We start from the raw sequence: 16,609 nt of genomic DNA, 5'->3' as shown, positions 1-16,609 counted from the left end.
TTCTTTGTCTTGTTTATCATTGTCTCTTCCTGTTTGGTGTTGCCTAGTTGTCAGAAGCATGTTGGCCAAGAAGTACTCCTGTGAGTTGAAGCACAAACAGACAGCTCACCCCCACCCTCTAACGGCACAGTGACAGTGGATTTCTAGGTAAGAGAGGCAACAACAGCTACATTTAATCTTTTAAAGTAACTTTGAGACATCTAAGTGTACGCTCTGTGACTTTTTTGTTCTGTATTGAACGTGTACCCCTCTACTTTTTTGAAAATGTCATGAAAATCCTGTTTAAACCTTTCCACTCCATGATAAAAAAAAATCTCTAACCACTCAGAGTTGATCTCATGCTGAAATGTGGCAGTCTGACGTGACATTGTGGCCCTGTGGTGAACAGACTATGAGCCCTTTGTCAAATTGTCTCTGTCTCACTCACACTGAAGAGCTTTCTCTCTCACAGCTGTGTGTCACTGCTCGCTGTGACTCACTGTAAGCCAGCCAAACAAGCTGACATGGCACTTATGAATCCCCAAGTAAAGCCTCAGGGCAGAGAAGCTGCAGGATGTTGCCAGTAAAATCTAGAGGCTAGTTAAAAATAACATTTCTCTGTGAGGGGACTGAGCGGCAGCTACTCAGGTGATTTAGCTTTCAGACATGTAAGTATTTAATATTAATCAGTTTATTAGCTTAATTTGATAGTTATTGTTCTGTCTGGATCCTTTACTCGCAGCCAGTCTCCATATGATCTGCATTTTGATGGTATACAATAAACTGTAGTTGGTGTGATTGTCATTAGCTCTAATTGTTTATTTCACTCAAATACATTCAAGTAAGTTACAAAACTGACATCTAATTCAACCTTTAAGACTAGAATACAATATTTAAGTAAAAAAAAAAAAAACAGTTAATTGATTAGTAGATTAGCAGATGTCAATTTTCAAGCAAAAATACCAAACATTTATTGGTATCAGCCAAGATTAGGGCTGCAACCAACATTTTTTTGACTAATAGATTAATTTTTTGTTCTATTACGTATCAGAATTTTTTTCTGGTCCAGGGTGATATCCTCAGATATCTTTTTTTTTTTTTTTTTTTGTCTGACCAACAGTCCAAAATCTAAAGATATTTAGTTTGTTATGCTGTAAGACAAAAAGCAGCAAATGCTGAAAGCATCAAATAGTTGAGATTTTTGCTACTAACTGATTAATGAACCAAATGTTTCAGCTCTGCTGAGGATTAGCTGCTTTTTCTTGTTTCACACTTTGGTAAACCGAATACGTCTGGGTTTGGATTATTGGTGCTGGTCATAGTCATCTTATTAGCTATCTAAAAGCCAGTGACGCCTCATGCATTACTGATAGCTGAAAGCTGCTTACTTTGGTAATTTAGTATCTACAGTCCAATCAGCATGTTGGCTATCGCTCCCATTCAGCAGTTAACAGTGGTACAATTGCGTTGTTTGAACCTGGCAGACCTTTGGAGCAGTAGGAAGTACAGGGCGAGCAGAACTGCGGTGAGTTTATCAGAAGGTCAAAGGGTGAAATGGGAGAAAGGCAAAGCAAAGAAGAGTGATTCACCAGCACTTGAGTCTGTCTGCGGGAGAGGAACCCACTGACTCTGAACCTGACTGGTTAGTGACTCATTGTCTTTTTTAAAACTTTTATTATGAGATGACACCCATGGAACAGGGTTGTTTGTTTTGCTTTGGCCCTCTGTATGTGGATCAGGGTGTCAGTGCATACTTACACTGTAAGCCTCTGCTCCCCTGTACAGTCTCTGACCTGAACACAGATGATGTAATAGCACTAAGTAGCCGGTGGTGTTCAGTGCTGGGTCATGTCGAATAAGAACACAAATAAGCTTCCCCACAGCAGATTACCTCTGCACAGACTCCTGATTAGTCGTCATTAGCTGTGTAACATTACTGCCACATGCCTGCATATACACAATGACTCTCAATCTTAATGATTTTATCAAATGTTTTAATCATTTATTCACCAAAAGTGTTATTTTTTTTCTGGTTTCAGATCTTCAGTCTTTAGTCTTTAAAATAGTCATAATTTCCTAGAGGTGATGTTTTTAAATCACATGTTTTGTCCACAAATTATTCAGTCTTAAACACAGAGAAGCAGATCATTCTCACATTTAAGAGGCTGGAAACAGAGATTGTTTGGAATTTGTTCTCAAATACTTACTATACTAATTAATTGATTATCAAAATAGTAGCAAATGAAATGAATATAGTGGATTTCTGAGTTTGAGGGCTGTTGGATGAAGTTGTCAGTGTTGGCTCTGAGAAAGTGTGAAATCATCATTATCATTATCATTGCAGCCTGTTCTCCATACAGAACAAATGACTGTCGTTCGTTTGTACATAGGCCATGTGGTTGTGATCAATAGTATGCAAATTGAATAGTCAAGTCAATAGATTTAAGGCATTTTCCATTCAAACAATTTGGCTTAGAGAGACAAAGACAGTAATGATACTCTGATATCAAAAGTTGAGAATTGTTTCAAGAGGCTTTGATCACTTAAAACAGGATATTGTATTTTTATCATCAAAGTCTTCTTGATGACATCTTTTTGGCTCTAGTTGTTGGTTTGAAATTCTAAGTTCTGTTCTTGACCATCTATTTTCATCTTCTTCACACCCAGCATGACTTAACATTGTATATGTCTGTATGTGCAGTGGCATGGCACTGTCAGAGGACAGTGTGAGTACCTGGAGCTGTAAACAGGTGGCCCAGTGGCTGCAGGAAGAAGGTTTCGGGGAGTATGTGGAGTTGTTGTGCACCCAGCACCGCCTGGATGGCCTCAGCCTGCTGGCTCTGACTGAGGCTGACCTGCGGGGTCCTCCACTGGGCCTGACTGTGCTGGGAGACATCAAGAGGCTGACCTTAGCCCTCCGCCGGCTCCAGAGACAGAACCAGGCCCAGCTGGATGAGCTGGGTCTCCGGCCTTCAGACAGCCTTCACGCTGGGCTCTCGCCAGGCGCCACAGGGGTCGAGTGGAGCTGTGACGGAGCCGACAGGAGGTATAACGGAGGTGATCGCTCATGTAACGGGACTGAGCTGCGGCTGAGGAACAGTGATCGATCTGTATACGGTTCAGGAGCGTCGCTGTGTCATTCACACTCCAACGGGAGGTGTAGGCAGCATCTGGCTGGTAGATTGGACCCAGAGGTGTGGAAGACAGTCATCAGTTCCATATATGTCTTTTTTGTGTTTGGATTCACATCTTTTGTCATGGTCATTGTACATGAGCGCGTCCCAGACATGAGGACATACCCACCGCTGCCTGATATATTCCTGGACAGGTACAGCCTATATATCTTGTGTGTATGTTTTAATAATAACTGTTTTAAGATTCCACTGCATGTTGACCAGCTACAGAGACTCCACAGTTCATGTACACACTGTCCTGCACTCATATCTAATCTACACACTGATACAGATGTTTTTGTACTCTTGACAGTGTTCCCAGAATCCCTTGGGCTTTTGCAATGGCTGAGGCTTGTGGTGTCATCCTGTGTTACATGTTTCTGTTGATCCTTCTCCTTCACAAACACAGGTAGTCCACTGTTCCACTTATTTGCATCACTGATAGACGGTATTATAATAAAATGTGCAAATAGACAACATTAGTGCAGCATACATAATATTTTTAATGCAAATATGTATTATTACATACATATTATCTTAATATATGCAGGTTATAAGGTGCTGTGCATGGAATAAAATGTGAGTGTCTGTTTTGTCTCTGTTTTAGGTCCATCCTCTTCAGGCGGTTGTGCTCTTTAATGGGAACTGTGTTTTTACTTCGTTGTTGCACCATGTTTGTCACCTCACTGTCTGTGCCTGGGCAGCACCTGAAGTGTGCCAGTAAGGTGGGAAGCACACTTGAGATTCTGTGCAGATTAGATAGTGTTGGCAATTTTTCATTCTGGAGTGGCTGGCAATTCTTGTAGCTTTTGGCAGTATTACAGTTTACTCTCCACTCAGCCTTATCGCCTCGCTAACTGATGACTGCTGTTTTTTGGGGTTTTTTCTGTTCCCCCAGACATATGGTGATACTTGGGGGAAGATACAGAGGGCACTAGCAATCTGGAGTGGATTTGGGATGACTCTGACTGGCGTCCAAACGTGTGGAGACTACATGTTCAGTGGGCACACGGTTGTCATCACGCTGCTCAACTTTTTTGTGACCGAATGTGAGTGTTTGTACTTTTGTTGGCCTTTAACTACAGAATGTGTAGATTTATAGTATGCGTGACCTTTTTAAGCCAACATTATTCTGTATTTTTCTCATTGTCAGCAAATCCCATGAAGGGATTAAAACCAACAATATGTTAGCCAGTCTCTTCACACTCACTGACTTCCTCCCCTGTCCATAGCTCTCAGCCCTAAGCCCGTTGGTTCCTACATAAATCCTTAAAAATTGGCCACAAATATGTAGTTTCAGTTAAAAAAAAAAAGGCTTAGTGAGTTCCTAAAACAGCTGGGCACTGTCATTATAGCAAACTTCACTTTAACAGTAATAGGTAGGGCATTTGTCTGGGATTAATTTCAGTTGTGGATTAATACACATCTGATGTACTTACAGCAGCAGGACCGTGTATGATTGTGTTGAGTTGTTGAGTTCATCCTGGAGGTCAATGGCACACAGAAACCAGCCATATACACCACTATATATACTGTATATACCAGACTTATTCTTTTATGATTCCTTTCAATTGCAGACACTCCCCGAACATGGAATCTGATTCACACCATCTCCTGGGTATTAAACCTGTTTGGGATTTTCTTTATCCTGGCGGCTCATGAGCACTACTCCATCGATGTGTTCATTGCCTTCTACATCACCACCCGCCTCTTCCTCTACTATCACACCTTAGCCAACACCCGTGCCTACCAGCACAGCCGCAGGGCGCGCATTTGGTTCCCCATGTTCTCCTTCTTTGAGTGCAACGTGAACGGACCTGTCCCCAACCAGTACCACTGGCCCTTCAACAAGCCTGCCTTCATGAAAGTTCTGATTGGATAGAGAATACTCTCAACGATCACCAGCTGCAATGTGCATGGACTATAATATTACAGCTTGAATGAGAGACCTTTTACTGGAGATGCTGCTTCTTATCTTTGGATGATATGTGGGAGTTTTTTTTTTTACCCTAATCTGCATAAATAGATGATCTTTACTCTCTTAAGCAATTTTATGTTCAATGGAATAGTTTGACACTTTGTGAGGTGAGGATTGGGAAGGATGCTAAGCTAACCAGCTGCTGGCTATAGCCTCATATTTAATGGACAATGAAGCAGTGTCTAACTTCTGACTCTACCAAAATGTAAACTTATTCCTTTTTTATTTATGCCTATGTTAAATCACACACTGCCAAGTAAGACAAAGATATGTGGTTTATGACCGGGCCTAAGAGCTGCAGGTACAGACTTTTTCTTGGAGACTTATTTGCCTTTTAATCACTTTCATTATTCATATGGCACCTTGGGGATGTTTAAGGTTCACATGTGGTTTGGGTTGTTGTTCACTCTCAGTATTTACTGTTGAAAACTGATCAGTCTTCACACAGCTGTAACGCAGGTTGATGCTGTAGTTGTCACTTTTTGGGAGTGGTCGTGACGACGGTTCACATGTTTTGCTGCAAAAGGATTTGAAACCAGTTTGGTAACTTTCCTACCAAAGGAACAGTTGTTTCTTTTGATGTGCAACAGGAAGAATACTTCCTGTTCTCTACTGACAGAGCTCTGTTTCAGTCACTCAGTTTTATTTATTTTATTTTTTTTTTTTTCATTTTCACAATGTGCACCCCACAGCTTTATTGTATTTGATGGTGTCATCACTTGGACATTATAGTGTGCTTCCTACATTCACAGTTAAACTGAACCAAATATCTGAACATTTATTGTAATGTTCAGTTTTGCCAATGAGCCCTTATTCTAATTATTTTGTTATACTAATTTGACATTGTGTTATGGTTTTCTATTTTTTACAGGTTGTTAATTATGTAATGACTATAGAAATGTATGGAGCTGGAGTTTGTCAAAGCTTTATTGTTCAGTTTCACAGTGTGAAACTGACTTTTCATTAATGCAGCTGTTGACAAAAAGATAACAAAGATTTAAAAGTATATATTGTTTACTATCACAATTTCATGTTGTGTAAAACAATATATTTTTAATAATTGTTTACAATTTGTGACTTTATTTTCAGTGCAAGTACACTATCTCTGCCTTTTGGCTACAACAATAAAGGTTTACAGATAAGGAAAACCGTTTTTATATTTCAGTTTGACCGTTTCCTCAGCTGCTTTCTCACTAATGTGTTTCTATTTGCATTTGTTGAACAAAATGTATTTTAATTATCATTATAAATCCAGCTTCCTTGTGCGTTAGTAAAAAGTGCATACAGTGTTTATTGCAGGTGAAAATGTAATGATTCAGCAAGGTGTGCCTTTAATTTAAATTATCAACATAACCTACATACCTGCTTCCCTTCCCCACCTTAAAACAAATATCACATCACTATTCAAATATCATCAATGAAGATATGAAGGGGTGTGCACCTTAATATAAAGCCACTATTAGAGAATTCTTGCACACAGCAGCTCCCTGTTGACGGGGTCACATCACATCTGAGGATGGTATGTATTTTATTGGGATGGGTTGGGAATAAAGAAACTGTCTTTCTTTTTGTAGACTCATAGAACCTTTTTTAAAATAAAAAAATCAATTTAAATTTAGATGTGGAGAGACATATTAGACTCTAAAGTCATCATTGCCGTCAACTATTTATATGTTATGACCAAAATGTAAGTAATTGTATTAAATTGTAGACTTATTTATATTTATTATATTATTATTAATATTATAATTATTTGTAGTAGTAGTAGTGGTAGTGACTTTTCAAAATACAGCTTATGATAATTTCCCATATGTTAAAGGTGAATTTTAAGTGCTTTAAACTGTAATTCAATCATTCAATCATCATTACAAATCATCTTCTGCAGAATGAAATGAAGGCAAAAAAGCCAGGCAAAGTCAAGCAAAACATTAGAGTATTCTTTTGTGTAATACTGGATCATTTGAAATTATGACAAACCACAGTTAACATACATGCAGCTACACAACAGCTACAATACTAAAACCTCCCAACACTGACAGTAAAACACTTTTGTATTCCTTATGGGGCTTTTTATTCCTGTTCACATAATTGTATTAACTGACGACTAAAGCATGAATAAAACCTACCTGTCCACTTTCAGCTGAATGTAGAAATGCACAAATATTATATAACATGCACCATGTTTACAAATGTAATTTATTTCCTCTGTTTATTTCCTCTATCAGGTTTCTCTCCATGTGTTTGTCTGTCTGCTGGGACTGGTTGTCCTGTGCCACTCTGACTGCTTCTTCCAGCAGTTAGTGATCAAAGATTTGAGGAATCCTCCCAATGGTCAGTCAAAATACAACAATAACAGCAGCAGCAGATTTAGTGGAGTGGAAAAACTCCTCTGCTATGTTTGACAGAAGTTGGATTAGTGTTCAGTACTTCTTCGTCAGTCTGAGTGTTCCAGTCAGATGCATCATCCAGCTGTTGTGTGTTTACCTAAAACCTGCCAGCTGACTCAAAACTTATCAAGACCACACCTGTGCACACATCAATACACCCTCACACACAATATTTCACTGCAACAAATTTATCAGAGCATGATAAGTGGGTCAACAACTCCCCTGAACTGTGGTTTTATTTCTTTACATGTAGGGTGTGAGGATAAGGACGGAAAGCAGCATAATTTTGGCTCCAAATGGGTGAGAGACTGCATGCAGTGCTCCTGCACAACGGAGGGCTTGAGCTGCTGTAACATGTAAGTTTTTCATGCTTGATTTATTGTGAAAACCTGCTTAAGGATAAGTCTTATTCTCCAAGGGACTGTATGAAAATGACTGAGGTGGGGAGGGTGGCTAGACCTGTTTTACCATTATTAAATGGGCACTCCCATAGAAATAAAAATGAAAAACCCAACCCCCATGTTTCCTAAAAAATATTATATAGAGATGAGGTGTTCATCACATGTGTATCCTTCCAATCCCTAATATTTTTTGTACAGTCCCTGTTTTATCATAGGGTAATAATCTTTCTTTTTGTCTCTCAGGATCCCTGACACAGGCATAGTAGACATTTCTGAAGAATGTGAGCTGGTTGTAAATAAGGAGACCTGCTCTGCCAAGGTGGTGCTGAAGTCAGACAAAACAAAGGAGTGTAACCCTAACTGAAAGCACCACAAAGTGACATCCAAACAAGCGATGAGTCTTTTTTTTTTGTTTGTTTGTTTCATATTTTATCAACTAGTTTATGGTGTGTACGTACAATGAATAACCAATAAACAAAGACTAATCAACTTTGTTCTTTGTCTTATTCATCATGTTTTAAATCTCAGTTGAAATAAAGTTAAAACCTGCTCCGAAACCTGGCTTGTTGTCTGCTCTTTGTCTCTTTAACAGCACATGCAGCTTGTGTCATGTTCAGGATGTAATTGAATAAATCCACCACTGTGTGACAGCAGAGCGTGGTGCTCAGAGGGTCTCTGGCACCCAAAGGGCTCTAACAGCCCAATAATAGCCATGTTCCCCTAGCTGCTGTCTCTGACAGAAACGCTGTGGTTGTTATGATGTTTAGCTCCTTCCCCAACTCTCATCTCTGTGGATTCACACCTGCTCAGATTATCGTTTTCTCTGTCATCCTGGCATCACAGAGATTCTCCACTCTGCCAACCCACTACGTAAGTGCTTTATTTTTACTCACAGAAATGATCTTTGTCAAGGAAAATCATTCTTTTATTAGTTAATCAATTATCAAATTTATGCTGCTTTGTTTTTCTCCACTGTCTGCTTGTTGCTTAGTGTCTGCTGATATGGTGTATCCACCTTTGCAAATGTTTTTGAATGATGAATCCAAACAATAGCAGTCCACAGAAGGCATTTATTAAATGAAGCATCCAATTTTCTGCAAGTAAACTGGGGAAAAAACAGGAAACCAGGGAAAAATATGTACCAGATTTGCATGAATGTTTCATATGTTGTGTGGACATTTGGAGAAAACCAATGCCCATGACAGTATTCGAAGCACCATGTCTTGGGAGGCATCACCCACAATCCCTGACACCCCCAGCAGAGAATAGTGAGGCTTAAGTCATTATCTCAGGTTAAACACATCACAGAGCCTACTGCCGTTTTCCTGCTCCTCCACATGCAGGAGGCAAAAGCAAAGAGAGGTTGTTTCTGAATAGTCCGAGTGACTGAGCGTGCATATGGAAATACTGTTTTGGTGTTTTGGATATTTGTGCAAAATGAATTCATAAAAACAGATTACAGTAAATTGTAATATTGACTGGTGGTCTGGTGGAAAGCTGTAATAAAAAGGGGGATTAAAAAATATAAGTAATATAAGTGAAAAGAAGCAACACTACTGATAAGCATCTTTTAAGATACTCATTTTATATGAATATATATGAACCAGTAACTGCACAGAGTCGAATTTAGAGATTTTGGCTTTCTCTGTGTTTACACATATGTGCAAGATATCCTCATGTGATTTTTATTTTCAGACTTATTATTTGCAGTATAATTGCCTAATTCATTACAAGGAAAAATAACATTCAATACAATCAAATCACAATCCAGTTATTCAGCCCTCCTTTACTGCTCACATCTACAGTCCTTTAAATTTTAAACTCTTGAAGTTTCCAAACATAAAAGAAATAATAAATTTCACAACGAATTATAAGGAAAAGGACAGTCAGCCATTCTTTCATTTTCCTGTCGGAGAGCACTATTTTGTCAGAGATGGAGGACACTTTGCTGAGGAAGAAACACATGATGGACAGAGTGGTGCCAGGTCACTGTGTTCCTTATCCTGCAGAGATTTTGCTCTGGAGGGGACTGATCACAAACAACTAGATGTTCATCCTACAGTGTCACATCACTGTAACATGACAGCTTCAAATTTTCCTATTAACTGGGCATTTTCCTTTTTTCCCCCATTGTTGGTGTTTATGGTTCCTCCGCTCTGTTGCAGCTGTTTGTTACATCTGGTTACCGATGACATTTCACTTGCTTTTTTCTCACTGAATAAAGGATGATCAATGCTTTGCCACCCTGCCTGCAGCTCACTCAACACACTGACAGAGTAGGTTAGTAATGATGCAGTGTGAAGTGACTGATAGCTAAGTGTGTGTGCCATTAATGGAAAATGACAGGCTCATTTTCTTTGCGATACTGGTTTTCACAGCACATGGCAAAGGTTTCAGGGGGAGGCAGCTAGAATCCATTTTTAGGATTCTGACAATGTCATGCCCTTTCACTTCAACACACTTCATCATTTATTGTGTACTTGAAAAATAGAAGTCTGTACTCAAATGTATGCACAGTAATTTTATTGTCATTAAGCTATTATGTTCAGTCTTGAAACCTGACTGGTGGATTCATTTGTGGGAGGGGAACTGACAAGTCTGAGATCTTAAGATGGCTAAATAAGAGGAGAAAGAGTGAAGGTTACTGTAAGATGAATAATTCAAACAAGTACAACTGCAGTGTTGCTTGGTACAAAATGTCAATAATATTGATAAAAGATGAACTTCATTCTCTCTGTAAATGTAAATTATGTAGAACTTGTAAAGATTTTCTAATTTTCTTCCTTTTTATTGTGTATGATGTTGTTATATAAGGACAGTAATTTGTCTGCAAATAATCCAAGAGCTTCCATATCACACCAACTAAAAATGAACAGCAATGCTTTGAGCTAAATGTGATCATCGACATGCTAACATGCTCATGTTGTTTTGTGGTGTTCACCATCTTGGTTTAGCGTGCTAGCATTCTAACATTAGTACTAAACACAAAGTCCAGCTGAAGGGAATGTTATTGGGTTGGTAGGTACTGGACATAAACTAAAGTATCAGACAAGTTGAAGTTTTTGACCTGATGATTGGCACTAAATAAAGAGGCAGAAGATCACTGAAGATATATGAATTTATGTCTTAGGGGAACACGAATGTCTGAACTAAATTTCATGACAATCCATCAAATAGTTGTTAAGATATTTTAGTTTGGACCAAAGTGGCGGACCAACTAATATGCAAACTGACATTGCAATCCCAAGAGCCATGCCACTAGCCTGACTAAAAATACAGCATGTTTTAATGACAGTGTGTTCTTAGACCAAATGTCACAGTGCCTTACAGTAAATTGCAAAAAGTCTCCACATGTTGCACCTTTCCTTGGATTTATTTCTCCTCAGCCATAGAATAAACTCTCCTTGACACTGTTGCTTTTCTCAGAACAACAATATCACTTTTCCGTGAGCAGATCCTTTGAAGCTTTGCAAGTGAATAATGTTTTTTTTCTGTCTCCCTCTGAGCATTCTCTCTCTGTGTGTCTCAGATGCATGCTTTTAGAGGGCTGGGATGGACAGTTTGCTCCTGGAGGCTGGTGACTCTGAAGTCCTGGTGAGATGTCCTTGAGTGGCAACACAAGCCACTCTTCTCCATTGACAACAGCTCTGTCTCTGCCCTTCAACAGTTCCTCCTCTCCACGTTCCTTACCAGGGGAGGAAGAAAAACCCAGCCACGAGCCTCTGCAGGAATGGCCAGAGAATGAGACTCAGCTCCTCTCAAACCTCTTTGTTCTTGCGCACGATGAGCAATGCCATATGTCTTCTGTCCTCACAGGGTGTTTAGTGGTGTGGTACAGCCTTACAATGGTGCTGGGGCTGGTGGGGAACATCGGCCTCATCTGCATCATCACCCGTCGCAGGGAAAAAGTCAATGTCACCAGTATTTTCATCTGTAACCTGTCATTCTCTGACATTCTGGTGTGTGTCTTCTGCCTACCCTTCACTGTCATTTACACGCTTATGGACCACTGGGTGTTTGGGTCGCTGTTATGTCGGCTGGTGCCGTTCATCCAGTGTATGTCTGTGACTGTTTCTGTGCTGTCTCTGGTTTTCATTGCTCTGGAAAGACATCAGCTGATCATTAACCCCTCTGGGTGGAAACCGAGCATTCCTCAGGCCTACATGGTAGTCTTTCTCATTTGGATTCTAGCCTGCTTCACCTCTACACCTTTCTTGGCCTTTCAGCTACTCACAAATGAGCCCTACACTAATGTAATCCTGCCCCAGTCTCCCCTTCATCACCAAGCCTCTCTCCAGGCTTATCTCAATACATCTCCACCTCAACCTGTCTCTTACACTCACAAAAACTCATCTGTACTTCCAAATTCATTCCGCACCCTTTTTTCTTATGTCCCCACAACCCCTCATATGGAGGCCTGTCTGGAGCACTGGCCATCTCAGCAACACAGGCTCGCTTATACCACATGGCTTCTGCTGTTCCAGTACTGTGGCCCACTATTGCTGGTCCTGCTGTGTTATGTCAGAGTCTTTGTGCGCCTTCGCCACCGCAAAGAAATGCTTGACCGCGCCAGGACCCCAGAGAGCCAGCGCATGACCCACAGCCGGAGAATCAACATCATGCTGGTTGCCCTCATCACGGCCTTTGCTCTCTGCTGGCTGCCGCTCACCATCTTCAACGTGGTGTCAGACTGGAACCAGGAGGCTCTGCCCATCTGCCACCACAACCTGCTGTTCTCCCTCTGCCACCTGCTGGCCATGTCCTCCACTTGCATCAACCCCATCATCTACGGCTTCCTCAACTCCAACTTTCGGCAGGAGGTGAGAGAGGTGCTCCTGCACTGCCGCTGCTACCCGCTAGAGGAGGAGTGTGAGCATTTCCCCATGTCGACTGTGCACATGGAAGTGTCCCGCACCTCTGTGCCTCTCAACTGCAGGAGCAACTCTGTCTGACTTCAACACTACAACCTAAAAGATGCTGCTGTAGTAGGATGTAGTCACATAAATTGTACAGTTGTTGGGCAAACTTCTGCTGTTTGTTCTACCTTCAATGACAGTAAAACAGTTTTGATAGTGGTTTAAAGTGCAACATTTTTGTCAGTGGTTTGAAGTGAAGTGTGCAGTACAATGTTGGTTTATCTTGTTCTCAACTAATTCAAAATTATAAAAGGAGGGTGTTAGTGTAAAAAAAAAATGTTTCTGAAGAATGTGTCATTTTAAGGTAATCTGTTGCTGTATCCTGACTCCATGCTTCATGATAATTGTAAACAGTATACACTATTCATGCCATTATACAGTTTTTTTTTGCAGTTGGTATAAAAGAAATCTACATATTTTACCATTTTATAGTAACAGGAAATTAGCTAATATGTACCCACTTGGGTATCAATTAAACTTAACAATCACAAAACTAAATATAACATATGTTGGAACCATACTGCAAGCTGCATATTGGTATGTTATCAATGTACATAGAGGTGACAAGAACTGAGAAAATGAGAAACATGACAAATGCATTCATACAGAGTATAAATGGTCACTGAATAAGTTTTTATCACAGAGTGCATCTGGATTTGTCCTTGTAGAAGCACAGGTGTGCACCTGTGCTACTCTTATTGTATTGTATAACACAGATGCATTTTGTGATAAATACTTGTGTAAAAAATAATTTCTTTTATTAGTGGACAGCTGCTGTTGTATTCCTCATATTTTGTTACTACTTTTGTATTTATGGCATTTGTGCTGTGAAATTAATGTGTTAGCTTAGTGAAGACAAACACAAGATCTATTGTCTTAATGTAATTTAGAGACTTAAAATGTAACAAATTATACAACTGTTTAGCTGTAAATTACTTTAGAGAGGTTTAATAAATAAATAATGACAAATGCATTTATGTGAGGCTTTTACATATTAAAATGTCTATTATTGTAAATCAGGGAGTCTTTGTAGATGCACTATAGCTAACACTAGTTAAGTGTTTAATAATTCTCAGATATCCTCCATAACACCTAACATGTGCGGACATGCAGGATTAAATAACAGCACTACTTAATCCAAATACTCTTCTGTGACTGTGTATGTATGGGGGCAGTGTAGTCATGTCTCAGACAGTGCCACCTTGCAATTTTCAGTAATACCACAAAAGTTATTTATTTCAAACTTTCTGCATAATTACTAAAACTACACGTGCACGTAACGACTACTGTTGACTAATCTCTGTCTACTTTAGGCCACGAATTTATCAGTCGCCCTCGTACTTCTAAATGAATTCATTCAGATTAATTCAGAAAGGAAAGGTTAGAGTTGAAGTCGATTTCTAAGCGTCCTTTTTAGGGACAGTAGCACGTTCCCTTTAGCATCGCTTCTGGGTTGGAAGTGACGTATGTTTCCTATGAACCAATGTGTGCCCTCCGTCCCATAATGCTTTGCATCACAAACTGCACGCGCGAACGATGCACCTTGTAGTCAAGTATTGTTGGAAACGGAGCAATTTAAACCTCACTGCCACATAAAGTAAGTGTGCGACAACCACTGAAAATACTGGTTGATATCTGCGTTCGTCCCTGTGTACTGCTAAGAGTCAAAAACATGCGTAACACGTATGTCATCACATAACGGAAGTATTAACCCAAGTTAGCCACAGCAGCGTAATGCTAAGAAAGTTAGTTAGCTCACCCGTTTAGTAGCAAAAGTAGCGTAAACTGACAAACTGAAAATTAGCATCAACATTATTATTATTAGTTGGTCAGTAAATATTTAGGGATGCCAGCTAAGGTCAGTGGTGCTTTATCAACATATGTACCATATATATTGTACGTTACGCTGTAACTGACGTGAAAAATATGTAAGCTTAGATAACCGTCATTGACTTCGGTTAGCGTGGCTAACATAAGCGGTTTGGTTAATTAACGTCAACACGTCTTTTCATGTTTCAGTCTGTGGATTTATAAAACAAAACACAAGACAGAAGAAGAGTGTTTGGCAAATGCAGGTAGAGGTGGGTAGGAAGGCGTATGGTATGGATCCTCAAAGGGAAAAAATGAACCTCTTTAAGTCAGGTTTTCATAGAGACTAGACTGCTAATTTCTAGTACTGTGGCATGACAAGTTGAAACAAGTTTAGTATTGTGCAAAAGTTTGAGGTACTTTAAATCTTTATATTCTTATCTAATCGGTCACAAATCTATTCTGCAGCATGACAGCAAGTCGAAACATACAGCCAGACTCATAAAGAGCTAGCCTCAGAGACAAAAAGAACAAGGAGTCCTGCAAGAGATGGTCTAGCCTCCACAGACCCCTGTTCTCAACAGCAATCTGGGATCACATGAAGAGACAGAAGAAACAGAGACAGTCTAAATCCACAGAAACACTGTGGCAAGTTCTCCAAAATAATCGGAACAACCTGCCTGGCAAGTACTTTGAAAAACTGCTAGGAGAACTGGTGCTGTTTTAAAGGCTAAGGGTTGTTAAATAAAAAACTGTTCAACTGTTTTGGCATTATTTTTGAATCTTTTGAATCTTACAGTACTGTAGCTGCACTGCTACAGTACTGTACTACAGGACTTTACAGCTTTGATTTTGACTTGACTTTCCGATAAAAAAAAATTTCCGTCATTGTTCCTGATTGGTGGACATGGTGGACCAAGGACTGTCAGTAAAATTTCTGTGGATTGTGAAAACTGATCATTTGTTTCCAAAAATGCCTTCATTATTTTTGTGCAGGTCAGTCTTGGTGCTTAAGAGGCCAGTAATGACCACAAGCGACAGCTGTTCAGTTCTTAAAGGTACTGCACATCATCTTAGTTTTACTGCTGTTATTTCAGGCTGAATTAGTTTCATATGGTTTTCATATGGTTATTTCATAATTCTGTTCAATGTGTCTGCAGATGTCGTTGCCTATGTTGATGTGTGGTCATCAGACAAAACCGCAAACTATTCAAAACCATTCATTCAACAGCTGCAAGAAATGGGAGCTCAGGTGAGACCACAGGGCACATAAGCACATTTGTACTATGTTGTAAGCCATTTACTGACAGCAGATATGTATTTTTTGCAAAACCTAAATTTGCTGTTTCTTTTACAGGTATCAAAAACATTCAATAAACAAGTCACACATGTAGTCTTCAACAATGGCCATTCGGCTACATGGAAAAAAGCCAAGAAAAGTGGTGTCAGGCTCGTCTCTGTTCTCTGGGTAGGCAGGTAAGAGAGTTGTTTACTTTTTCAACAATTCTACGATTTTTTTTCATTGCTGTTGGGTATCATTACTTGAGTCTCCTGATGTGGCTTATTTTTGGTGAAATGATGTCCAGATGTTACGATGATGGTGTGCGTGTGGATGAGGAGTTGTACCCAGCCTTAAATGATGAAAGCAATCCTGTGTTGAAGAACAAAAAAGTGAGTTGAGTCAGATTTACATGTGATGTTAATGTTAGTTTCACAGTTTAACCTGCCATTGTAAATTAGTGTTGGGCCACTATTTGTCAAGCCAAGGGCATTACTAAAGGGCATTATTAAATATGAGTTTGTGAGCTGTTCAACCTCAACATTATGTGGCAGTAAAACCAGAAGCTTTGATACAAGCACCAATGCTTACCTGTATTTTCTGTATATCACCTTTAGATTTATTACACACATGCATTTGGCTCCTTGTAATTATTACCTCTTATGGTTGTGCCACCTCTTGACTGAA

General features: G+C 39.6%; 4 protein-coding genes across 13 annotated transcripts in view; all 4 read left to right on the top strand.

Moving 5' to 3' along the window:
- Nucleotides 1–2: 2 nt before the first annotated feature.
- On the top strand, nucleotides 3–6,380 carry LOC108891120 (sphingomyelin synthase-related protein 1). 4 transcript variants are annotated; one of them, XM_051076803.1, is made up of 7 exons: nucleotides 24–147; nucleotides 1,464–1,621; nucleotides 2,681–3,307; nucleotides 3,466–3,561; nucleotides 3,760–3,877; nucleotides 4,051–4,201; nucleotides 4,730–6,380. In XM_051076803.1, the coding sequence occupies exons 3-7, from the start codon at nucleotides 2,685–2,687 to the stop codon at nucleotides 5,032–5,034; spliced, it is 1,293 nt and encodes a 430-aa protein (XP_050932760.1). In that variant the 5' UTR covers nucleotides 24–147; nucleotides 1,464–1,621; nucleotides 2,681–2,684; the 3' UTR covers nucleotides 5,035–6,380. The 4 variants fall into 4 exon arrangements, with proteins under 4 accessions (XP_018543778.1, XP_050932760.1, XP_050932761.1 ...); XM_051076804.1 differs by lacking the exon at nucleotides 24–147 and adding an exon at nucleotides 187–647; XM_018688262.2 differs by lacking the exon at nucleotides 1,464–1,621 and having other exon boundaries at nucleotides 3–147.
- A 134-nt stretch (nucleotides 6,381–6,514) lies between these two features.
- Nucleotides 6,515–8,479, top strand: si:ch73-288o11.4 (beta-microseminoprotein). The gene is made up of 4 exons (XM_018688270.2): nucleotides 6,515–6,649; nucleotides 7,356–7,461; nucleotides 7,771–7,873; nucleotides 8,162–8,479. Exons 1-4 carry the CDS (start codon nucleotides 6,647–6,649, stop codon nucleotides 8,280–8,282), a joined length of 333 nt encoding a protein of 110 aa, XP_018543786.1. The 5' UTR covers nucleotides 6,515–6,646; the 3' UTR covers nucleotides 8,283–8,479.
- A 60-nt stretch (nucleotides 8,480–8,539) lies between these two features.
- On the top strand, nucleotides 8,540–13,864 carry npy4r (neuropeptide Y receptor Y4). The gene is made up of 2 exons (XM_018688221.2): nucleotides 8,540–8,788; nucleotides 11,448–13,864. The coding sequence occupies exon 2, from the start codon at nucleotides 11,518–11,520 to the stop codon at nucleotides 12,868–12,870; it is 1,353 nt and encodes a 450-aa protein (XP_018543737.1). The 5' UTR covers nucleotides 8,540–8,788; nucleotides 11,448–11,517; the 3' UTR covers nucleotides 12,871–13,864.
- Nucleotides 13,865–14,331: 467 nt separating this feature from the next.
- mcph1 (microcephalin 1) overlaps nucleotides 14,332–16,609 on the top strand; it is a 28,640-nt gene continuing 26,362 nt past the window's right edge. For 3 of the 7 annotated variants that reach the window (XM_018688254.2, XM_018688249.2, XM_018688255.2), the window contains exons 1-6: nucleotides 14,332–14,431; nucleotides 15,112–15,326; nucleotides 15,640–15,701; nucleotides 15,804–15,895; nucleotides 16,001–16,119; nucleotides 16,230–16,314. In XM_018688254.2, the coding sequence (XP_018543770.1) occupies nucleotides 15,668–15,701; nucleotides 15,804–15,895; nucleotides 16,001–16,119; nucleotides 16,230–16,314 (330 nt within the window). In that variant the 5' untranslated portion in view covers nucleotides 14,332–14,431; nucleotides 15,112–15,326; nucleotides 15,640–15,667. Of the gene's footprint in view, nucleotides 14,432–14,457; nucleotides 14,693–14,853; nucleotides 14,916–15,111; nucleotides 15,327–15,639; nucleotides 15,702–15,803; nucleotides 15,896–16,000; nucleotides 16,120–16,229; nucleotides 16,315–16,609 lie in introns of those variants that run through there. The other 4 variants (XM_018688250.2, XM_018688253.2, XM_051076582.1 and 1 more) reach the window with 4 other exon arrangements.

The sequence above is a fragment of the Lates calcarifer genome, linkage group LG16_LG22, assembly GCF_001640805.2.
Source record: "Lates calcarifer isolate ASB-BC8 linkage group LG16_LG22, TLL_Latcal_v3, whole genome shotgun sequence".
In the NCBI taxonomy this organism is placed as follows: domain Eukaryota; kingdom Metazoa; phylum Chordata; class Actinopteri; family Centropomidae; genus Lates; species Lates calcarifer.
Note: the sequence above shows the minus strand (reverse complement) of the source record. Positions and strands in the feature narration are given on the sequence as shown.